The sequence below is a fragment of the Pezoporus occidentalis genome, unplaced genomic scaffold (genome assembly GCF_034315485.1).
Source record: "Pezoporus occidentalis ecotype Australia unplaced genomic scaffold, CSIRO_AGI_Poc_V1 ctg75, whole genome shotgun sequence".
NCBI classification, from domain to species: domain Eukaryota; kingdom Metazoa; phylum Chordata; class Aves; order Psittaciformes; family Psittacidae; genus Pezoporus; species Pezoporus occidentalis.
The window spans coordinates 27,130-52,735 of NW_026916104.1; the positions used below are offsets into that span (position 1 = coordinate 27,130).

General features: G+C 38.2%; 1 protein-coding gene across 4 annotated transcripts in view; it reads left to right on the plus strand.

Moving 5' to 3' along the window:
- The window catches only part of TAX1BP1 (Tax1 binding protein 1), a 60,378-nt gene that overhangs the window by 11,157 nt on the left and 23,615 nt on the right, over positions 1–25,606 (plus strand). For 3 of the 4 annotated variants that reach the window (XM_062602096.1, XM_062602099.1, XM_062602097.1), the window contains exons 3-8: positions 6,704–6,806; positions 10,577–10,764; positions 12,391–12,549; positions 22,970–23,118; positions 23,274–23,364; positions 24,987–25,172. In XM_062602096.1, the coding sequence (XP_062458080.1) occupies positions 6,704–6,806; positions 10,577–10,764; positions 12,391–12,549; positions 22,970–23,118; positions 23,274–23,364; positions 24,987–25,172 (876 nt within the window). The remainder of the gene's footprint in view (positions 1–6,703; positions 6,807–10,576; positions 10,765–12,390; positions 12,550–22,969; positions 23,119–23,273; positions 23,365–24,986; positions 25,173–25,606) is intronic. The other variant, XM_062602098.1, reaches the window with a different exon arrangement.

The window sequence follows — 25,606 nt, forward strand, 5'->3', positions numbered from 1 at the left end:
GTAGCTGTTTCTTGCCATGTGAAATATGTAAAAGCTGTTGACAACAATAATTACATTGTGTAATGTATGTCCAAAGCCTTGTGTACTGTCTGTAATTTGCTTCTTTCAGAGTAGCTTATTGTCTTCATAGAATCATAGAATAGTTAGGGTTGGAAAGGACCTTAAGATCATCTAGTTCCAACCCCCCTGCCATGGGCAGGGACACCTCACACTAAACCATGTCATACAAGGCCTTGTCCAGCCTGGTCTTGAACACTGCCAGGGATGGAGCATTCACAACCTCCCTGGGTAACCTATTCCAGTGCCTCACCACCCTAACAGGAGAGAATTTTCTCCTTATATCTGAACTTCCCCTCTTTAAGTTTTAACCCACTGCCCCTTGTCCTGTCACTACAGTCCCTAATGAAGAGTCCCTCCCCAGCATTCCTATAGGCCCCCTTCAGATACTGGAAGGCTGCTATGAGGTCTCCATGCAGCCTTCTCTTCTTCCTCAGGATCACGTCCTTCAACCTGCTGGTCACGCTCCTTTTGATGCAGCCCAGGATATGGTTGGCTTTCTGGGCTGCAAGCACACACTGCCAGCTCACGTTCATTTTCTCATCCACCAGCAACCCCAAGTCTTTCTCTGCAGGGCTGCTTTGAATCTCTTCTCTGCCCAACCAGTAGCTGTGCCTGGGATTGCTCTGACCCAGGTGTAGGACCTTGCACTTGTCATGGTTAAGCTTCATAAACTTGGCATCAGCCCACCTCACAAGCGTGTCAAGGTCCCTCTGGATGGCATTCCTTCCCCCCAGCGTATCAACCGAACCACACAGCTTGGTGTCGTCGGCAAACTTGCTGAGGGTGCACTCAATCCCACTGTCCATGTCAGCGACAAAGATGTTGAACAAGATCGGTCCCAACACTGATCCCTGAGGGACACCACTCATTACTGGTCTCCAGCTGGACATTGAGCCATTGACCACGACTCTTTGTGTGCAGCCATCCAGCCAGTTCTTTATCCACTGAGTGGTCCATCCATCAAATTGATGTCTCTCCAATTTAGAGCCAAGGATGTTGTGTGGGACAGTGTCGAATGCTTTAAGTCCAGGTAGATGACATCAACTGCTCTACCCCTGTCCATCAGTTCTGTAGCCCCATCATAGAAGGCCACCAAATTGGTCAGGCAGGATTTTCCCTCAGTGAAGCCATGCTGGCTGTCACCAAGCACCTTGTTGTTTTTCATGTGCCTTAGCATGCCTTCCAGGAGAATCTGCTCCAAGATTTTGCCAGGCACAGAGGTGAGACTGACTGGTCTGTAATTCCCCGGGTCATCCATTTTCCCCTTCTTGAAAATGGGGGTTTTATTTCCCTTTTTCCAGTTGTCAGGAACTTCACCTGACTGCCATGATCTTTCAAATATGATGGACAGTGGCTTAGCAACTTCATTCGCCAGCTCCTTCAGGACCCGCGGATGGATTTCATCAGGTCCCATGGACTTGTGCATGTTCAGATTTTTAAGATGGTCTCGAACCAGTTCCTCTCCTACAGTGGGCCTGAGGTCTTCATTCTCACAGTTCCTGTGTCTGCCTTCCAAGACTTAGGTGGTGCGGTCAGAGCCTTTGCCAGTGAAGACCAAGGCAAAGAAGTCATTCAGAACCTCAGCCTTCTCCAAATCCTGTGTAGCCAGTTCTCCTGAGAGCTTCCTGAGGGGGCCTACATTGTCCCTAGTCTTTTATTTGCTATGTACCTGTAGAATCCCTTCCTGTTATCCTTAACATCCCTAGCCAAGTTTAATTCTAGCTGGGCCTTAGCTTTCCTAACCTGATCCCTAGCTTCCCAGACAACATCCCTGTACTCTTCCCAGGCCGCCTGTCCTTGCTTCCACTTATTATAAGCCTCTTTTTTCATTTGAATTTTCCTCAGGAGCTCCTTATCCATCCAAGGAGGTCTCTTGGCCCTCCTGCTGCACTTTCTTCTAGTTGGGATGCAACACTCCTGAGCTTGCAGCAGGTGATCCTTGAATATCAACCAAGAGTCTTGGGTCCCCCTGCCCTCTAGGGCTATATCCCATGGAACCTTACTAAGCAGGTTCCTGAAGAGGCCAAAGCCTGCTCTTTTGAAGTCCAGGGCAGTGAGCTTGCTGCACGCTCTTCTCACTGTCCTGAGGATCTCAAATTTGACCATCTCGTGATCGCTGCATCCAAGGCTGCCCTGGACCATCACATTTCCAACCAGCCCTTCCCTGTTGGTGAGCACGAGGTCAAGCATGGCACCTCTCCTTGTCGGCTCCTCTATTACTTGCAGAAGGAAGTTGTCTTCTACACAATCGAGGAACCTCCTGGATTGCTTGTGCCGGGCCGTACCGTCCTTCCAACAGATGCCAGGGTGGTTGAAGTCCCCCATGAGAACAAGGGCCTGTGAGCGTGAGGCTTTTCCTATCTGTCTATGGAGTGCTTCATCCACAGGTTCTCCTTGACCAGGCGGTCTGTAACAGATCCCCACAGTAATGTCTCCCATGGCTATATTCCCTTTAACCCTGACCCACAAACTCTCTGTGGACTGCTCACCTGACCCCAGACAGAGTTCCATACTCTCCAGCCTATCCCTAACATAAAGGGCAACTCCCCCTCCCCACCTGCCAGGCCTGTCTTTTCCAAAGAGCCTGTAACCTGCCATTCCAACACTCCAGTCACAGGAGCCATCCCACCATGTTTCTGTGATGCCTATTATATCATACCCCCGTAGACGTGCACACATCTCTAATTCCTCTTGTTTGTTCCCCATGCTACGGGCATTTGTATAGAGGCATCTGAGCCGAGCTCCAAATGAAGCTGGCTCATTGGCTGGAGTGGCTGGAATATCTCTACATTGCTCCGAACATTTATTATAGGTTCTGGCAACTGACTGGGTGTGTTGGGATGGAATGATGCCCTCCTCCCCCAACACATCTAGTTTAAAGCCTCCTTGACCAGTCTGGCAAGCCTCCTACCAAAACTGCTCATCACCAGCTCCACCAGCCCCCACTAGACCTGGCCTACAAACTTGGGTCCTGTGTTCAAGGCACCCAAACCCCTGACTATGACACCACCCTTTTAACCATTTATTAACCTGGCTAATCCTCCTAGCTTTTTTTAGGTCCTCCCCTGTATCCTGGAGAATTGATGAAAAGACATCTGAGCTCCAGAGCCCCTAACCACCTCTCCCAGGGCTCTGTAGCCTTTCTTTATGTTCCCCAGGCTACTACTACCTATATCCCTAGCACCCACATGTATCACCAGGAGTGGGTAATAGTCCGTGGGACTAACTAGAGCAGACAGCCTCTCTGCCACATCCCTGATCCGTGCCCCCGCTAAGCAACACACCTCCCTTGAGACGGGGTCAGGCCGACGGACGAGTGCTTCTGTCCCTTTCAGTGTAGAGTCCCCTACTACTACGACCCGCCGCTTTTTCCTGGCAGCACCAGTAGAGATCTTCTTTACCAGGGCATCAGCCGGCTGTTTCTGGCTCCAGTGCGTTTCCTCATTAGCCCCATGCAGGACAGCAAAGTGGTCCTGCGTGGGGACAACAGATTTAGGGGGAAGCCCCTTGCTTTTGGTTGTCCTTTTCCTTCTTTTTTTTTTTTGTTGTTGTTTGTTTGTTTGTTTTTTTTTGTCACTAATTCCCAGCTTCCCAGGTTAACGGCCTCCTTCTTTCCTCCATGAGCTAGAGGGGAAGCTCGAGGCCCCTGCACAGTTTGGGCCAGGAGCAAGCATTCCTGCTTCCTCTCAGCTTCCCTGACATCTCGCAGTCTATTAACAGCATCCCGCAGCTCAGCCCCTGCTGCAGGAGGACCTCCACCAGGGAGCACCGAGTGCAGCCCTGCCCATTGCGCACCCTCCCCTCACCAGACCAGTGCAGGCACTCTCTACACCCCGAGCTCTGCACTGCAGCCTCCCGTCCCCTCTCATCGGCTCTGTCTGGGTGCCTACGCTGCCACCGCCGGGGCAGCCAGAGCAGAGCTCCCGGACCAAGCCCTGGCCATACGACGAGTGCTCACCATCCCGCTCGCCTGCCCGCGCAAACTGCCTCCACCCGGTCTGGTCGCTCGCGCTCCCTGGGGCAGGTTTTTAACCAATCAGGGCTGGTGCCGCTCCTCCTGGCTCCGCCCCCTGTGAGTCAGCTGCTCGCTCTCGTCAGCTGAGCTGCCGGCTTCTGGGCAGGTCCTGTCGAGGACTCGAGGCTCCCTCGGTGGCTCTCGTCGCTCTGAGTTGAGGCTCCTGGACGCTGATCTACCCCCCCCCCCCCCCGCTCCGGTGTTGAAGGCGTCCTCTCTCGAGCTGCTCACCTCAGCAGTACTTGCAGTCTTCTTGCAGTACTTGGGGTACTTTGCCAAATGATTTTCTAAACTGTGATTTACTTGCAGAATTGCAAAAAGGGCATGTTTTACTCTGCAGAGTTTTCTGGTTGGGTTGTGGTGTGGCTTTTTTATTCTTTTTTTTTTAAATTGTGTCAGATGTTTACAATAAAGGCTCATTGATTCTGCCTCAGTTGGTTCAGCTAAACCAGTATTTCCTGGGTTTGCTTCTTTGATCTGCCAGTGTATGTGCTGTGTAGATAGGTGAAACCTGTTAATGCATCAGAATGAACACTGCTGTTCTTCTAGTTGCATAATGGCTTTCTGAGGCCAAGGAAGAAGATGCCAAGTGAGCTTTCCTTACAGTGGTGGTTCTTTAAAGCACCCTCTCTTAAGGTTGAGTTGGCTTTACCGAGGCATTACAAAAAGAAAGAAATGGAACAAAATAGAAAAATAGAAAAGTTTTCCATGTTCATCTCATACATGAAACTCAAGAAATTATTAAGTTTGAAATAATTTTCAGATTGTAAACACTCTGCAGTTGTAAGGCAGAGCTTTCTTCTTAGAAAAGCTTACATTTCTTTTAAGATGGACCAGATGAGAGTTTAAGGAGATACAGCAGAAGAAAATGTTTATTGTTTTTCCTCAGTAATATATTTGATAACTCATTATTGGCATACAGACAGGCACACAAATTGTATTCTTTCCCCTCCCCACCCTCCATTTATTTTTCTAGTCAGCTAATTCTAGTGATTTTATGGAACCATACTGTAAGTGAAATGCATGTATGGGGAAGCTAATTGCCCTGTGTGGCATTTTAGTAAGAAAGGGCTTGTATGTGTGGTGCAACAAAGAAGAAGAAGGAACTTTCATGACGACTATATGCATATTTATTAGTATCAGGTAAACCTGTCTGGTATGAGTGTTGAGGACAGTTGACTGTCCCTACATGCCCAGCCAAATTGCATACTACCTGGTGTTAGATATCTTAGATATCTTAGCCTTTACCAGACTTCATCATTTCCACTGCGGAGTTGGTTTATATGACTAAGAAATAATTCATGATGTCCTAATTGAAATAAACCTTTTTGCTCAAAAGTAGGAAATGGGAATATCATGAATGGATTACTCTGTAATGGCCTATTAAAACTTTCTTTTTATGAAGGGACAATTAAATAAAGGGGGGGTGTTTGAGTAACACTTTGTACATAGTAGCAATCTGGATATGACATTTTTGTAGGAGACATGATGTTTAATAATGTTTTTGGCTTAAAAATATGGGTTGAGAAGGTGAAGGTAGGACTTGGTTTCTGGATTATTAATCTGTTGGTTGACATCAGTGGAGTTCGGGAGAATTAAATGTAGGTAAATGGGGAAGAAGAAGAATGTGATGAATACCAGGTTAGCAATGACTTTATTTCTTCTTCTTCTTATAACATGGGTTTGTTTTTTTTTTTTTCTGTTGGTTTAGGGAAGTTGCATCATACAAGTTTTATGTGCTCTTTGTCTAAGAAATAAGGATGTTAATATTTCTTGTGTTTTTAACTCTGAGCAAAATGCTACTGGAGTTTTTTATTGCTTTACAGTAGTTGCTTTGGGTTTCAGGTTTGGATGTGTGTATTTCAAACTTGTTGGAATAAGTTTCTTCAGAGGATAGCGTTTCTTATTGTACAGAACAGCACTCTTATGAAAAGTCTGAAAGTGTATGTTTACTGAAATCAGTGGGAGGACTGCACCGACTTAGCTCAGGTTTTCATGCAGTTTTTTTTCTCTTGCAGACACAGTGTATATGTAAGTAAAGAGTTAGCATTCCAGTGAAATGGAGGTGTTCAGTATTGCAGAAGTTGTCCAAAAAGTGCTAGTTTAGCTTTGTCAGACTTGCCCTTTTCATAAGAGAAAGCTGTGTATTTTTCATTCCTGCTCTGTGTTTTCTGATGGACCTGTTAGAGTGTGCATACAAAATAATCACCCTTGGCAAAACTTACAGTAAGAAAATCTCACTATAAACTTCAGAATTAATCTTTTTGATGTAGTAATGTCTATCTTTATAGAAAGAAGAAATGTACCAAATAGTAGTTTAATGTATAGTGAAAACTGTCTGCTGTTTTAATTTATATAGACCATTTTATTGCCTTAGACCCATTTATTGACTTAGGTAACAAGCTCAATAAAATTCGTGCTAAATCTTTGACATGCTTGTTAAAATATTCCTGATTTGTAAACATTAAGTATCTTTTTATTGCATGTTGAAGCAGAAATATGCATACTAGACTATGTTGTAAAGGGCAGACCATGGTATCTTAACTGCGTATAATGAATTCATCTGCTGAATGTTTTGTCTTTCCTTTTTTATTTATTTTTTTTGTTTGTTTGTTTATTTTACTTTAGGTTGGTTGGAATACTGCAAGAGATTATTACACATTTCTTTGGTCACCTATGCCGGAAAATTATGTGGAAGGATCAACTGTTAACTGTGTGCTGACTTTTCAAGGTGAATATAAAGCAGTATCTACCTGTATTTTCCAGCCTAACCAGCTTTTAAAATATTTATCTCTTCATTACAATGCTGAGGGTTGAGAGGTCTAGACTTCTAGAAACATAAATTGGAAGAGAATTTTCACACTTCACTGTGTGAAATTCAGTCTTATTTCAGATGACAGAGAAGTTTTAAGGGAAAGTATGTGACTTAGTATGTTTTTTTACATAGTAATGAACAATATTCATGACTGATAGAGAAGTGTTGCTGGACTTTAACAAACAGCAGGGCTTTTTAATTTCGGCATCTCTTATCACACTGTGTCTATGTTGTCTTTAGTCTTTGGACTTTAAAATCATCTTTATATAAAATGATAGTCATCAAAGAATAAATAATGTAGGTGATGGTTTGGTGAAAGCTCAGATTAGGCAGAGTTGCAGGGGACCTTTTGACAGTGAGGAATTGATGAAAATGAATCAAGTTTTTAAGAAAAGAATGAACAAAAAAAATGTTACACCACCGTACAAATCTATAGTATAACTACGTTTTCCACACTCTGTGGGAGATCAGAACCCCTCCTTTCCCCTCACAATCTCAAAAAAGGTCTAGTAAAATAAATGAACAAAGCGCAACAAGGAAGAGAAGAATTAGGAAATAGGTTCTGTGTAAAGGTGTGGAGTTGCCACACTCTTCTTGTTAAATATACGAAGAGGCAGTGGCCATGGATTGTGGCCTGGGAGGTTTATGTTTAACATTAGGAGCAACCTTTTTACTAAGGTAGAGTAGTGGAGCACTTGAACAGATATCCCTGGTTTGGAAGAATGGGAATTCCACACAGTTTCTTAGACACAACCACTGTAGTCTCAGGCTGGTGCTGACAACAGTCTTTTGAATGGGAAACTGGACTAGGTGAATTTAGGAAATTCTGACAGATTTTTCAGCCTGGGAAAGGAAAATAATGGGAAATGACCAATATCTAAGTTCAGTTACCTGTGGCATGAGTGCGTTATCTAGTGTTCATATTTAAAAATACAGGAACCATCAGTGTAAGCTACCAGTGACAGGTTCAAAACTGAGATAGAGATGATACTTGCATAAGGGAACCAACATGCAGAACTTCCTGCAACAGAGAGAACATTATGAGCTTTAGAAATCTATACGCATTTGAAGTTGAATGTAGAAAAAGCACCTCCATTAAACTTGCTTAATGCTTTTCTACTTACTAGCAGAATTTTATGTATGATCTTACGATCTTTTTTGCTTCCTGGTGTTGGCTTTATTCTTTGTGTGTATGTGTGTGTGTGTTTATTGCTTAAGATATATAGAAAAAATAGTAATTTAAGGCCTGAAATGAGTACTGTGTTAGCTTGTTGTCTTGTTAAAGCTGCATATACTAGCTGCAAATAGCAGTAGCTTGGATGAGTGCTCTGTTCCTTCTCTTATGCGAAGGTTTTTTTCTGTTACTTTCAATGATGATCATAATCTGGAGAAGTGAAGTTTCCAAGGAGATCTTATAGCAGCTTTTCAGGGGGGAAAAGGAGGCTTACAAGACGGTTGGAGAGGGACTTTTTACAAGGGCATTTAGGGATAGGGCAAAGGTAATGGCTTCAAGCTGAAAGAAGGGAAGTTTAGATTAGGTAGCGGAAAGAAATTCTGTACTGTGAGGGTGATGAGGCACTGGCACAGGTTGCTCAGCGAAGCTGTGGCTGCCTCATCCCTGGCAGTGTTCAAGGCCAGGTTGGACAGGCCTTTGAGCAACCTGCTCTAGTGGAAGGTGTCCCTGTTCATGGCAGGGGGTTGGAACTGGATGATCTTTAAGGTCCCTTCCAACCCAAAATATTCTATGATATCCATGTGATCTGCCCATTTTGCAACCTTGAAATCTGTGAAAAGTATGTGTCCTCTGTAGGAACTAGAAGGAGGCCATTAGTTTCTTTTACAGTTACTGAGATTCACTGAATACATGAAATTAGGTTAGACTGAAACTAAAAAGTGACCTAGAAACCTAGAACTGTACATGCTGTTATCAGAACATTGTATTTTAAAGTTTTGCCACACATGAAGAGAGCCGGTAACTTTGTCCCATCTGTTACATTCCATGCTGACAGTCCTTCACTTTTATAGAGCTACCAGATTTAATCTCCATTCAGACAAGCTCCCAGTTGTGTTTGGCAAAGCATTTTAGTGCTGCTGAGATTGGCTCAGTAGAGTTTACAGGAGCTAATTAGCTGAGGTAAATAGTAAATGTTGTGCAGCATGCTTTAGATTTTTTTTTTTTTTATGATAAGTAGGTATGCTGGAAGAAAATAATAAGGAATCTGTTCTCTGTAGTATATGTTATATACAAGAAAAAACCCTTTAAGTAGTTTGAAAATCAGATTGTCTGAACCAGTATTTAAACTTGCTGGAGCTGCAAAGTAGATTGTTCTGAACTTGTTTCTGTATAGCATCACCTTATTTATGCATTCAATTAGGTAAACTGAACTGCAGTGTTATTCAGGAAAGCGTAGTCAGGTCCAAAAGCAGAATCCTGAAGTTTTGAAATTAAGATGCTATTCCTTATTAAACTACAGTTAATAAAGTATAAGACTTAGGGAAACATAAAGTGCTTGATATAGGTGCTGTCTGTATAGCATCCGTAATCTTTTACCATTTGTAGAAAATGTAGCTAAGAGTACTGGGAAGTCTTCCAGGAATCTGAAATAGAAGTTGGTGAATAGAAATTAATGATGAAGTTAGAAAGGGAGCAGATTGAATTGTACTGAAATATGAACAGAAACGGGTGACATCACCTGTTGGATCGAACATTGGGTGAGGATTTATTGTGCTGGTATCAGATTCAGTCTGGCTAGCATATCTGATAAGTAAGTGTTCTGAATAAAGCCAGTTGGATTTCTTACCATTAAATGGGGTAAGGTGTAGTTTCTTGATTTTTATTAATAAAGGTAAAAGTTTCATTAGTTCTGGAAACAATTGTTTAACTTCCACAAATATTGCCACATGAATCCAGGTGATGTAAGAAGCTTAATGTTGAAGCTTTAGTGGGCAACAGTTCAGCTTAATAGTCATGCAGAAATTTTTCTGCAATAATTTGCTAGCATCATGCAGTATTACTTAGCTACAAGAAAGATGATTTATTTTTTACCTTGCATAGTCTTGAAGATTTTTTTTTCAGTTATTAACAAATAAGTTTTTAGTTAAACTCTCCATACTACCCTCTACACTTGGCTCTTATCCGTTCAGAGCATGTACTTTGGCATTTAAAACCAGCAAAATTAAGTTGTGGCTACTCCACAAAAAACATGCAAAAAAGGGAACCTGGTAAAGTTGCAGTTGTCTTGTCATTTCATGTTATTCTGTCTTTGTTGCCTTTGATAGTATAGGTATTCCAAGGCCCAAAATATTGCTTACTCTTTGTTCTGTAATTGTACAACAGTTACGTAGTAATGCTGTCCTGATCCAGCTTCAGGGCATCTGATTGCTAATGATTCTGTTTCATAAATATATAAACAGCAGTTATTACCTAGTATATGTAAAGTCATGTGTACATAGAACACCTATTACCTGACACTGCTGTGGTGTTTGTCTTAAAAACCAGGAGCAGTTATTGGGGGATGAAAGTTACTAAATAAGATTACTTTTCTCCTGTTTTAATGGTTTATCTGTGCCTTACTGAGGTAATGAGCATGAAATTCGCAATGCAGATATGATCTGATGATCTGTTTCCTGATAGAGAGTTGTATGTTGTGTTGAATGTTTCTTCAAATATGAATTTATTTTGATAGGATATTATCTACCAAATGACGATGGAGAATTTTACCAGTTCTGTTACGTGACTCATAAAGGAGAAATCCGTGGAGCAAGCACACCTTTCCAGTTCCGTACCTCTTCCCCTGTTGAAGAATTGCTAACTATGGAGGATGAAGGAAACTCTGATATGTTAGTGGTGACCACAAAAGCTGGACTTCTTGAGGTTTGATTCAACAATTCCTAAAATGTTTTCTTCTTTTTTTTTAATATACACATATACACACACATGCATACATTCACAGGTATTGAAGAGCAAACCAAGATGAAAAAATCTACGTATGTATGTGTAATATATATATTTTTGCCTTGCTCTCTAGTATTTGATTGGAGTTCTGAACATTTGCAGGTTAAATGAGTAAAGATTTAAAACTGATTACAAGTATGGTATAGCACTAAGCAAAGACTGGGAAACCGTAAGAGGGTAGTTGCCCATCTCTCACATCTGTGCTCTCCAGCTCACTGGAGGAGCAAAGATAACCCTGTGAGGTAGTGCCTGTTTTACGGACATATGTTACAGAACCAGTATACTTCTGTTTGTGCACAAGAGCCTTAGAAACAAAGCTGAATAATTGCACGTGCCTAAGTATATTAGAATAGCTCGTTTTATTTAAAGCAGTGTTGTGTGTGTCGTGTTCTTTGCTAGATGGATGTGGTTAGGCTTGTATGCTTACATCCAGAGTCAAGATGTTTCCATTTGATATTTTGTGGGCTGAAAACTAATTAAACCTAAACAAACAAAAAAGCCTACACCAAACTAACTTGATTGTATCAGTTGCTTATTGGAAAATTGCTCAGTAGTTTCCTTGCCTTGCTCTCAGACCTTTTATCCTTTTTTCAGTTGTGTCTAGGCATATACATGCATTTTATTTACAGTTTTCAAAATTTAGGGATAAGAGACTTAGTATAGGGGTACATCTAGGATATTTTTGATTTTCATATATGTACTCATAGTACTAAAATGAATGAAAAAGAATTTTTCAAGTGTTTTTGATTGTCTTGGTTGATAGAATTGCAGGGTGGTTTGGGTCAGAAGGGACCTTCAAAGGCCATCAAGTCCAACCTCCCTGTAATAAGAAGAGACATTTTCAACTAGATTAGGTTGACCAGAGCCCTGACCAGTGTGACCTTGTATGTTTCCAGGGGTGGGGCCTATGCCTCCTCTCTGGGCAACCTGTGTCAGTGTTTCACCACCCTTGTTGTAAAAAAGTACTTTCTTATATCTGGTCTAAATCTCCCCTCTTCTAGTTTAAAACCATTACCCCATATGTTGCCCATACTTGTGGCAACAAGTACTACTAAGAAGTCTCTACCCATCTTTCTTATAAGCCCTCTTTCAGTATTGAAAGATGGCAGTTTATGTGCCGGTCTTTACTTTTGGCTATGTGTCTCTTCATGTTTTATTTTTTGTGAGATTCCCCAAACATCACTTGAGAGGGTGTGTTTGTCTCTACACTCGGCAACCATTTTTTCACCAAGCTGTCATAATTATAATTAGCTCTTCCATAGTTGCTGTCACTTGGGAACAGTAAAGGCACTTCACTTAAGGAGCTAAAGCCTGACTATAAATTAAAACACAGCAAATTGTGCTATCTGATGGTAATGTAGTACTGTTCAGTTAAAGGAATGAAACTTCAAGAATTTGGGAATAATGGGAAAACAGTAAAATAGCTGAGCCAGAGGACACACATTTTGTGCTTCTACTTAAAACACTGGAGTAATTTGTTGCCACTTAATGCATAGGAATGAAAGGGAGAAAAATTACCAAACCCCAATGTTTTTGTTTTTACAGTTTAAAATTGAAAAAATAATAAAAGAAAAAGAAGAGCTATTAAAGGTAACTTCTGTTCTGGAAAAGGAAACAGCACAACTCAGAGATCAAGTTGAAAGACTGGAAAAAGAACTTAACCATGAAAAGCAGAGATACGACCAACTGCAAACAGAGCAAAAGGTTAGTTAACTGATTAAAGCTGACTCATAATGTCTGTAATCCTCCTTTTTCAAGAACCAGTTAAACTGTGTGAAAATTGGCTATCAAAACCCCTCAGTAGTTAGATAGACATTTACACTAGAATAGGTCAGTTCCTATTAACCTCCTGCCACTATTCCTTTTATGTCGTAAAATGGTTAAAATATTTAAGGCTTTTGGTACCAGGCTTGGTAAGATAATCGATGACAACTGTTACAAGATGTTTGACATTTAACTGTGGAATTCATAGTGGAATTCGTTGATAGTTTAAAATTCGCTTACGTTAACTTAAAATGGAGGAAGGCTTTTCAAAAACCTCCCATTAAGGGTATTGAAAATGGTAAAAAACTCTGGTATTAAAATCAAAGATCAAGGCTTAACAAAGAATGCTGCTGCCAGAGTATACTGTGAGTGAAAAGTAGCTAGTCGTGTCTCTCAAAGGGTTCACAAGTTCTGAAGGTTTTCAAAGGGAAAGGAAGAACAAACCTAAAAATCAGTTTACAGTCTTAATTGGTAGCGAAAATTTAAATCTAGTCTAAACCAAAGCAAACTTAATTTGCAGCTCTACATATGGTAAGGAGGAAACTCAAATATAATAAAAAAGACACAAAAAAGTTGGACCAAATCTATTTTTAAACTGCTGCTTTTTAAAAAAACAACTTTTAGGAGAAAATTAAAAACATGTGGGAGGGAGGTGGTGACATGGACAAATTTGAAGTAATGAAGCCTATATAATTTAGCTGTGGACAGCAGTTAATAGGCTATTTCTGAGTACTAGTATGTATATGTCAACAGTTCTGCGTGATATACCTTTAATAGGAATTTGTTGAGGGAATTTGAAACTGTTGAAACTTTGTAGTTTACTTTTGAGCAGTCATAGTGAAATGAACTAGAAAGTTGGGTAAGGAAAAAAGAAAGGATAAGGTCTTGTTCAGAAAAAAAGATTTTCCTATAAAAGAATGATTTTAATGTCAAGTACGTGGGAGAACTAGCTTAAATCAATGAGACAAAAATTGTATACTTAAAAGCATGCATTTTATGGATTTGCAGAATCATAAGCTTGGTGAATAAATCTGATCTACAGATATCTTTCATTGTCACTAGAGGTTCTTATTAAAAAAATGTTTTAATTTGATGAATACATTTAGACTGTATAGGAACAAAAATGTCTTGATACTTTCTCACATTTTACCGTCGATTTAAATAATCAAAAATAGTTTTGCCTTTAAAATACTAGATCTTAGCAATTAGAATTAATTTTCAGGAATGTTCCGGGGTTTTTTGTTTGTTTGTTTTGGCCTTGTATTTTGTTGAAGTGATGATGCAGTGCGAAAAACTTCTCAATTATATTTCGTGGAGCTATATGTAGGTACCTAGTCTGAGGCTGATGCAGATCTACACATCTGGAATACTGTGGAAGTTTTCTAGCTAATGCAATTATTTTTTGTCTTGTAAAACAAATCAGTCAAAAGTTTAATCTTTTATGTTCTATTCTCTAATCTTTTTTTTAAAAAAAGAAACCAGTCTTCTGAATTGAAAAAATCTAATTTGTTTATATGTATAAGCAGAATGTAAATTGAGTGTTACTCTTGAAAATTAAACAAGCATCTACTAAATCAGGTGCAGTAAATTAGCTTTTTCATCATTAGAAAGTTCAGTAAACAATACTTTGTCGCTTTCTCTAACCTTTCCAATCTTAAAGATCCCTTCTGTCTTCTTGCCTCCCTACCCCAACACATGAAATACAGTGGGGGCTCAGGGATTATATGATTTATCTTTGTTGGAAATGCATACAGTGTGTTAATGGATTGATTTAAAGATTCCTGAGCAGCATTTATGCAGTGCACAGTTGGATTACAGTAACTAGGTTTTATTTTCCTTGTGTTTATTTAAAAAAGAAATAAAACCCCCCAGAAAACCCCTCCCCCTCCTCCCACAACCAACCAGCGGAACAAACTCTCCAAAACTACTCTCTGCAACCCCCCAGCTAATCTAGTTGGTTCCATGTGATGTGAATAATTGTTATTGGCAATAAGCCTAAACAATGCATTAACTTGTTTTTTTTTTGTAATATATATTAGACTATAAGGGATAACCTTGAAATGCTAAGTAATCAATATATATATATATTTATTTAATTTAACAGCTTACTTACTATGAGCTAGGTTGATTTGGCTTGGTTTGTTGAGTTTTGTTGCCTTCAAGTTCCAGAATGGTTATTTTAACTAAATATTTCTGTGGGCTTTTATTTCTGCTCTTTTGTCACTAAACTTTTGATACAGAAATAGATAAAAAGTGGAGGTGATAAATTAAAAATTTGTATCTTAAAAAATGTTTAACTTGGGCAAAGGTTTAAGTATTTGGAGTTATGTTAAAAAATCTTTCAATGTACTTTAGAGCATATTAGGCTAAAGAAAAAGCACTAAACCAAAATAGCTCATATGAGAAAATACAGTTATTGTAAACACTATATATCATTACCTTTGTAGTTTGAGGAAGCTGTAAGTGATAGCAATCTTTATTTCTGTCAAAGATAATGCTAAGCTACATTTAACCTATGTACAATTTCTTAACAACATACTTACTTTTTTTCTTTTTGCAAGTACTTCCATCATGAAATGCACAGAAAAGAGCCCTCTAAAACCACAATAGTACAAAATACTGTATTTAAAAAGCAGCAATTGTATGAGCGAAGGAAGTGGATATGTCTGTATTACACACGTGCATTTGATTCTCATAGAGTACAGAGCTGCTTAGGCTGCTGATGTACTGGCAACTACTATTTGGTTATTACCATTTGTATTGTGGTAAGGGGGCCCTGGATTTATGAACCCCTTCATACAAACTGCTCATCAGTCTCCCCCTTTTCTAAAAATCTTACACAGTTTCTTTGGAGCAAATAATACGGGTATCTCAGCTCATGTCTTTATCTTTTGATCAAATACATTATTAACCTAACTTGTATTTTTATCATAGAACTGAACAGAATGTGGATGGTGTGGTTAGAAGTCATAGTACTTTGGTTATCTTATTGTGTAGTGTAACATTTAGAAGGTAGATTAGTTTTGAGTTTATGATACGAAAATGTTTTGCTAAAAAAAATAGTTCTCTTAAATTCCCCTTTTTATTGATGCTTATTCCTATGCCTTTAGGCTACATTCATCTTTGTATTGATTTTTATCAGTCCTTTGCTTTCATAAATAGATCAGGAGTAGTTTGGATCATTGAGAAATACCTGTAGCAACATTGATTTTTTTTTTAATGTAGACAGGATAGTTGTTGACAGTGTCCCAGCTGTATCACAATTAGTCTTTCCCTCCCACTCTTGATTACTTGATATCTCTTCCCTACCTAGTTATTCTCATGGAATTCTGGGCAGCAGAACTGTTGTCTTTGTCTTCTTTTTGCCTAGTTGGGATGTTTTGAAAGTGGTTCTTTAGAGGCTCTTTAGGAAAAATACTAGGAAACAATTGATGTACTTTTACATACAGCCGTATATAAAAAAAAAAAACAAATTTTAATTTGTGTTCAGCACATAAATGGTTCTGCAGGCATAGTTTTATCAGGTTGTCATCACAATCACAGAAAAGAGTACATGCAAGACACACAGCTCTTTGCTAGTCAGTGTTTGTGCTCAGATGGGATGTGCTCTCCAGCTCCACTGTTTATAATGCACACTCGTATGCTATGATTATTACCATTAACTTGTGTTAATCACTCCACCTCTGCAAAGCATAAGATACTGTAGAACCTGGGACAAATTCAGTCTTTATTTCTTTTAGCTTATCTTTTCTCATAGCCAGTGGCTGCTTAATGCAGAATGTAGTTCTTCTGAGAAGACCAGGTTAGGGAGAGGGTAAGTGAATCTTTCCCATTCTCCAGCTCCCCAGTATGCACACTCTTTTTAGTTTTCTGAAAAGGTCTGTAGTTTCAGTTGAAGGAAAACAGTCGCAATATTCCTCTGCAGGAATATTTTCATGCTTGCTAAACCATTCCTAGACTCTTATTTTTTTTCCTTCCCAGATGACACTGAATTAGCTCTTACATGGTGTAAAGGTTTAATGTGCCACTGCTCTGTGTAGGAATTCAGAGTAAATGTGAAATTATTGGGACTGTTTCAGAAATGTCACATCTTTTTCTTACAACCTTCTGTTTAGTGTTTCAGAGTTAATTTAACTAGGATGATGTTCCCTGATAGCATACTTTGAGTCATGCTGTACATACAGCTTGCAACTCTACTAATATAACTGTTAAAATAATGATGTAATTACTCACTGTGACGATTTTACTTAAGAAGGTGACATATTGTACACGGTCACCAAAATTGTTCCAAGTTGTTTTCAACATTTCAACTTTTCATTTGGTTTCCTACTGAGATAACTTGTTCAATGGTACATCCTCAAGTATGTTGAATCACATTAGTAAGCTGCTTTTACCTGAATATATTTTATTTAAAAAAAAAAACCCAGAACATTGACTAACAAAACCTTAGCCTGTTTTTATCTAGAAAATAATAATACAAATACTTCTAATCACATCTTTGTACATTATGAATCTAAAAATACATACCTTGGGTATGTGGTTTAGTGGTGGACTTGGCCATGATAAGTTAACGGTTGGACTTGATCTTAAAGGTCTTTTCCAACTCAAATGATTCTGTGATTCTATGAAATAAAAAAGAATTCATACTTCTTGCTCTTGTGCTCCCAGTTTTGCATGTTCTTGAACTGTGTATAAGCTCTCTGGCAGCAGCGCACTTGCCTGCTGCTTTAAGATACAATATTACTGTGCTGAACAAGGGAAACGTGCCATAGTTATTGTGTCAGTCTTTCATCAGTCACTCCTTCAACACTGCAACCCTTCAGTTTTGTGAACACAGGGTTTGTAGGTTTCTGTAGAGAGCAGGGCTTGCATATGATACTTTTGCAATCATTTGTCTCCCTCTAGTGGGTTGAGAGCACTTCTGAACTGGTTTCTTTAATGTTACAGTGCTAACAAGTCTTACCCTTGTGGCGGTAGTTTCCATAAATGTTTGAGTCAGAAGCAACAGATTGCAGATTACCTGCTCATTCTTTGATTCTGTGAACATTTGAATAGTGTTTCTGTTATGACGTTGCAGAAATGGAGGCAGAAATGAATTTACTGACTAGATAAACTTGTTCTTTCATGCTTTTAAAAAAGTTAAATGGTGAATTTAACTTTCAAAAGTGGGCTGATTCATCTATTTGATAAGTAGTTTTAATAGACAGCCATCAAGATCCACATTCTGCTGACAGGCTCTACATGCAGAGTAGCTGTATTCATTGAAAAGTTTTATTTAAATATCAGGGATTAATTTAAATTGGCTTTTGATGCCATTTTATAAGGAGAGTTTCTCTGCTTAGATAGTGACGGAGTGCTGTAGTGAAGTGTGATATGTTAGCAGTGCAAACAAGTGCCCAGTTCAGGCTGCATGCATCAAAGTGAATCGGGTACTTTTTCAGTGCCTCTTTAAATCAAGCTGTATTGATACTCTTTGTATGCTGAATGTGTGAAAATCGGATGGTCAGAGAGAGGCATTGTTTTAAGAAAAACCAAACTACCCAAAAAGCAATACGTCAAACATCAGCCAAAAATCTATACCCCAAACAAAAAAACAATCCCTCCACCAGACTCTGTAAATGATTTAAAGATACAAATTAAATACTTGGAATTGTTCAGCTTGGCTCCAGCAATTACAGCACCCAAAGGTGCTGTAAACATCATATGAAGAGAAATGCCTGTTTTATTTTAGTGACTGTTCTATGTATGAATATTTCTTAAACTGGTTAATTGAAATTTCACTGGGTGATTAACCAAATTCATTTGAGATGTTCTGCACTTCACATTATGCCTTCATGAGAATGACTCTTTGCAAAAGCAATAGCACATAGTGGAATTAGAAGACATTTTAAGAAATTAACCTTGTAAAATATAAATGCATACTGCAAAATCAGTGTGTATAAATACTTCAGCTGCCTCCTGCAAAAACTTGTGTGTCAGTGGTCTTCAGGGCAGTAACTGAGTGATGTGACCTCGATGAGCTTTTACTGAGATAGGCCTTAGTTTTGTAGAGCTTTGGTCTGTTTAACAATGTTAGTTGGAGAGATTAACACAAATTAGTATCAGTGTAATATCCTAGGTTTTTGAAGTAGAGTATCTTTGGTGTGTTTAGAGCAGTCAGTCATAGTCACAAAGATAAAAGCTTAATATATTTGAGCTTACTTAGAATGAGTTTACAGTTTTACTGACTGCTTACAACTTTATTTTAGAAAATAAAAATTGCAGCTTCAGTTTTCCTTACAGAACATTCAGGCCCTGTGTCATGAGCACACTCAGATTTTGCAGTGGCTGCAATGGTACTATGTTGTGTTCATCATCTCTGTTTAAAGGACCTCTGAGGAGAGTATGATGCCAGCCAGGTGTTTTACACCATTCTGTTGGAGCTGCTATGATGTCAATGGGATAAACAGAAGGCTCCTGCAGATAATCCATCTAGACCCCCTAAATTCTCTGCAGGGTATGAAGCATAATGGTTTCTCTGACAGTAAATTACATCCAGATAAATCAGTCCAGCTGAAAGGTGCTGCTGCCTTTTTTTATTTTTTAATTTAATAAATAGCCTTTTATTTGGTGAATTACCTCTTTGACATCAGTGTTGCAGAGCTCCTTCTTAACCTCTCATTCTTCTTCATTACTATGTATGCATGCTGTAAAAAGTAAACTGAAGTTATTAGTCATTAATCAAAGGTGGATGCTTTAGGTGTGGAATGGCTTAAAAAAAGTAGGTAGGAAGTTTTTACATGTTTTGAAAAGGGAAGATGAAGCATAAAAACCCCACGGTGCCAGTTGACATCCTGCAAGATGTCACAACTAGAAATAGTCTTGAGTTGTGTTTTTTCAAGTATCTTATTCTGTTTGTTGGATCGCTCTCTGCCTTAAGTATGCTTGAGAAAATATATCTGTTGATTCACAGAAAGGGATGTCTGTGCTGCTTTGCTTCCTTTAACTGGACTGTACTATGAAATATTTTACTGGTTGTGCAAAAATCCATTAGAAGTAAGAAATAAGTAGGGAAAGCATGTTATTCTTCATTGTTGAGCACAAAGATTTTTGTCATAGTTCAGAGTTATAAAAATGGTAATCTAGGAACTTTATGGTTGTTCCATTCTCAAATGGAAATTAGTAGTAAATTTGCAGTAGAAGTTTAATAAATAGATTTTAAACGTGTCAAGGAAGAGCACAGGCATGATCTTCACATATCCTTTTGATAGAGCTTATAATAGCTGTAAGAGGTTTCAGTTGGTGTATTTATGATTAGTTACACAAGCCTAAAGCAACTGATCTGTAATTTAGAACTTTTTGATATAAAAACTGTTCTTTCAGCATCTGTTCATAATGTATTAATAACCAAATCATGTTATGTGTAATAGTTCTTTGCAAGGGGAGGACAGTGTTTTATGGGATTACAATAAATTATTTTAAAAATAATAAATATTGAATCTTCTGCCATTTTAGAATAGCATTAAAGATTTTGGTGCCCCCATCTGTCTTCTCATTCCTTACCTGAAGGTACATAAAAAATGTCAGAGTGGAATTATGATTATGGGGAACATAAATTCAGTGGACAACTACATCAGATTTTCTTTGTTTCATTTCACTAGTGAGTTTCCTATTAGTTATAGGAATTTCTGGTTTGGTAGCTTTGTTTTGCAGCAGTGAAACTGGCCTAAGTAATTTCTGACTACTTATTCTGACTCTTGTGCAGTTTGCATCCTCTTCTAACCATAAGGCTTCTGCAACTCTAGGGAGGAGGGATGGGGAGAACTGTATTCATAACTACATTAAAAATACTATCCAGAGTAAAAATAACTTTTAAAATTGAGTTTTAAAACCAGTTCATTAAAATGATTCATGCTCTTGCTGTGTTTTATTTTCAGTTAAGAAAGTGGAGGAAAAGGTATAATATTTGGAGATATACCAGATAAATAAAGTAAATAATAATTACAGAAAGTAATTATCTTTTTTGTAGTAGAGGTGGTGCATGTAGTTGCTCTGTTTATTATATTTTTCCCTTTTAGACTCCTTCTAAACCAGTCAACTTTTACCTGTAAAATAGCCTAAGAGCACTCATTTTAAGTTTTACAGGCGCTGAAACCACTGTAACCAGAGCATATGTGACTAGAATTGCAGCATCTAAGTTGAATTGCTAAAAATTCTGTAAAATAACAAGTCGTTTCTAAAAATTAATGCTTTTTTTTTCCTTTCAAAACTGTAGGCTTTGGTTGTATCTAAACAAGTTTATTAGGTGAGAATCTGTTAAGTATGGAACTTTTACATTTTAATACCATGTCCCCTTAGAATAACTAGCAAAGCAGCATCGATTGTAATGCTGTTTGTGGAGTGAATTTTTTTCAGGCTATTAATTCCTTTTAATATATGTTACATTTGGCAGCCTGTTTGAACTGTTTGTACGGTTTGTATATGTAATGTATCAGATTAAATTCTTTTGAAGGCACTTGGGTTACAACAGTTACAGTTATGCCAAAGTGGTGTTTAGAGAAAACACAGATATGCATTGAAATAGACTTTTTACTATGCTAGGCTTTCAAAACAGGGGCAAGTAATTAGTCTCCACTGCACTAGGGAAGGACAAGCAGTTATAATGTGTGGTGGTGCTGCTGGTTACATAGCAAGTTTTACTTGAAATACTAACTTTAATTAAAATATCCTGGCTTCATTACACCAAGTATGTGTATATTTTTGTTCAAAAATAAAGACCTTATGAAAATTGTGTGTAGTGATCTCCAATGCTGTTTTCAAAAAAGATGATATATTTGTGATCACTTGAAATTCTTTATTATATTAAGGCATATAATAAAGTAATTCAGAGTTTAGATCTAATGTATTAGCTCTTTTTTCTTTTAATAGCATATATAACAACAAAAAAATCTATGTGCTGGTGTAGTGTTTAAGAAGTGATTGAGTCGTCAGTTATATTTGCCCTCCTTCACAATTCAGCACCCCCTACCTCCCCCAAAAAATCATAATGCCCAAACTTCTGTTTAGTTGCTTGTAAAAGTGGGGCTTAATTACACTTGTGAACAGTGTATTTTGACAATTAATGAGTAAAAACAGTCCTCATTATATTTTATTGTACTTAAAACATTGTTAGTTAGGTTGGCATCTGGCCAGTAGGGGTTCTTTGTAAACTCTGGCTGATGTGTTTCTCTTGATGGAACAGTACAGTCTTGTTGTTTCAGGACATTAAGTTTTGTTTAACAATGAATAGATGAACTGGTGCTTTAGTCTTCCAAATGTAGAGCAGAAAGGCAACTTGTACCTTAGGATCTGTACAAACACTGTAAGTCATGCTGTAGTTAGGCATGTTGGTCGGTTTGTCTTGACCTTGTTTACAGTTTGGTTCATACCACTGTCATGGTTGATACTAAGCTGAGCTTTATTTCATTTTGATATCAGAAATGGTAGAAAATTACCTCAATTTGTGTGTTCTGCTTTAGTGTTACTAATTCATTTGCTCAAGAAAATAATATTATATTGAAAATAATGTTTTTCTGAGTTATTTAAGATGAGCTGACTTTAAATGGCCATTTTGCTGTGGTGGAGGTGATATTTAGCTGTCCACTGCCTTAGAACATCTGGGACATTCCTGTAATTAGATCATGTGATACTTAACAGTGGCTTCCCATTTTGCATCTGTCAGTTCTCTGACAAAGGAATCTGGTTTGGGTATTGTCATCATTCTCTGTCTCAGCTTCTAATATCCAAGAAATAAATCCTTGGATTGTTTCATGAGCTTCCATGAGATTTGTGATACCTTCCACGTGTTTTAGCTAGGAGAATGTAGAGTGGTAACTAGCTCTAAATCAGAAGTTCTTCCATTTTTCTTTTCCCCCTCCTTTTCCTGCAGTTATCTTTATTATGGCTTGTTTGAGTGGTGTAACTGGTCAAATGCAAGCTCTCCTTTTCAAGTAAAAGCAAGTAAACAGAGAAATAGAAGTTCTCTGTTTTCTAAGCTAGGCAGTTGATGGTTAGTTTGCAGAAAGGAGATGGGCAAAAGATACGAAATATAGCTTTGTTCGTCCTATACTCTGAAGTCTTTGGTAGTCTCTGTGTAACTGAATGCTTGTGACAAAACAAGCATTCATTTATTGACTCCTTATTAATATATTAACTGTGCATAGCAAGTTTAATATGTTTTTATATAGTCTATCTATTTATTTATATATACTTGAAGTGCGCTTGTACGTCTTAAAGAAGAGAAGAAATCTAAGAACCATATTTTAGCGCTAATTCAGGTAGCATGTTGTAGTTTTGAAGATACGCACTCTTAAATGACATCTATTTGCAATTTTTTTTAAAGAATAATATTCAAGCATCGGAAGCTCTTAAAACTGAAATTGATGATATGAAGAAGAAGCATGATGAGGCTGCTTCAAAAGTTCTCCAGCTTGAGGAAGATATCATGACTGTTACTCAAAAAGCCATTGCAAAAGAAACTGAGTTGGACAGGTATTTTGTCATTTTGTTCCATACCTTCCTCATTTTGCTGTTTTTTTTCCATAGGTGTGGTGGTTTGTTTTTTTTTTAAAAAACTAACAGTTTTTGCTGTATGCATTGATTTTCTGTATTAATAGCTCTGTACTGTTAATTTGTCAATGTCTTAGTCTGAAGCACAAACTGAAGAAAGTGATGCTTGAGAAGGAGCAACTTGAATGCATGTTAAAGACAGAAAAGGATGAAAAAGAACTTTATAAGGTAACTTTATTCCTTGTACCTGTAAAAACTGAAATGAAGTGGTTTGAAATTAATTATGTTTTATGGTTAAGTCGAATAAATTGAATTTGTTAAGGAAGAAAGGAAATGGGTAGCTTCCGTGAACGTATTTTTAAGGCAGTTATAGATGTTCTCATATAAAAGTGAATGAGGAAAATAACATCTGAATTCATCTCATGGTATAAAAAGGTCTCTAAGAAGCAGAATGAATCACAAATCTGTTAAAAAGCAGGCATAGTAACAAAAAATAATAGAGACTAGTGAGGAAGTTCTGTAGTTATACAGTACATCACCCAGTAACTAATTTCCTTAACACAGTTTTTCACAAGTAAATTACATTTTACTCTTTGAAGTTCTCTCTCTAGACTGTTTCCTAGATCCTTGTTCTTAAGTCTTGTGCATAACTCTGAGAAGCTTTAGGAGGATCTGTATCTATGACCTCATAGCAGCCTTCTAGTATCTGAAGGGGGCCTACAGGGATGCTGGAGAGGGACTCTTCATTAGGGACTGTAGTGATAGGACAAGGGGTAACGGGTTAAAACTTAAACAGGGGAAGTTTAGGTTGGATATAAGAAGGAAATTCTTTCCTGTTAGGGTGGTGAGGCACTGGAATGGGTTGCCCAGGGAGGTTGTGAATGCTCCATCCGTGTCAGTGTTCAAGGCCAGGTTGGACGAGGCCTTGGGTGATATGATTTAGCGTTAGGTGTTAGGTGTCCCTGCCCACGGCAGGGGGGTTGGAACTAGATGATCTTAAGGTCCTTTCCAACCCTAACGATTCTATGATTCTATGATTCTATTTTTAGTAGCCTGTCTGCTTTCTTTTGCTGGTATTGAGACACCATACTAAAATAAAATATAGTGCCTCCTTCCCCAAAAGGCAAAAAAAATTTATATGCTAAAATAATGAAACACTTAGCTTGTATGAAGCAAATCAAGTGTATTTAAAGGGTTATTTCTGTTCATAGGAAAATGTCAGTACGTGGCACATATGTACCAGAAGTCATTAAACTTCAAAACACCTTTCACAAGGATGGAATCCCTTTTTTAAATGAGCAACAAAAATCTTCTAGTCTTTGGATAGAGAACACCTGAGTGCAACAGTTATCCTTTATTAGGCATAATCTGATAAACTTTATGACATTTTATAATGTCATCAACAGTTCTAGAGTTGTTAAAGCAATTTTTTGGCTTTGGAAATCAATGTTGCTGATGCAGACCTGTTTGCTTAGATGATTGCAAGTACATACTACCAGAAGTTTAATTTCTCTTTAATTTTCTTGAGGTCATTTCTTTTTTGTTTGTCCTTAGTTGTACAACACCTATGAAGAGAGGAGTGAATTTGGAATAGTTTAATTTGTTGTGGACAGAAATCAGGGCCTTAATTTCTAGGTATAGAGTGGAGCTGTTGTAGGTGATCTTGCTGAAGGAATTCCAGGCAGAAACTTTGTTCTGGAGGGCAGTGATAGCAAGTATTTACTTCTATATTTAGCTGTTGTAATCTGTCTTGGAGATGAGTTAGAATTTAGTGGACACTTAAATGGGCAGGTGACCAGTAGATTTCATAACATGGAAGAAGAGTTTGACATTTTTTAGCATCATTACAGATACACTTGAAGAATACAGAAATAGAAAACACCAAACTAGTAAAAGAAATCCAGACGTTTAAGAATTTGGATGCAAACAAAGAAAGCATGATATCGTATTATAAAGAGGAGGTTGACAAATTACAGCTAGTCATAGCTGAAAGAGAAAACATGAAGAAAGCTTTTTTGCTCTCCTCATCCAACAAGGTAAGCGTTTAAAATAAATGTATCTAAGGTTGTATGTGTTTCACAAGAGAAAGAAGTTGAAGATGCCATGAGTGGTACAGAATGAAAGGCAAGAGGATTAATAGTATTCCCAGTAGATGCAGAAAATGAGCAAAGGAGTGAATTCTGTTTTATTTCTGCACATTCTGAGCTTGTCTCTCACATGATGAACTGTGAGATGAACTATGTGTAGAAGAAGTAGTTTGTAAATTCAGTAAAAGTGCATCAGTATACTACACTCTAAGTTGCTTTTTTAACTTCATGAGAGAGGAAGGAGGTTGAGGAGAAAAGTTAATCATGGTGCTATGTTGAGACTGCAGAGAGTGATGGAGGAGAAAAGAGGAGATGGGCTGAAGGACTTGTTAGGTGAACATGCTGTCAAGATACAATGACACAAAACATGAGGAAGAGCAAGG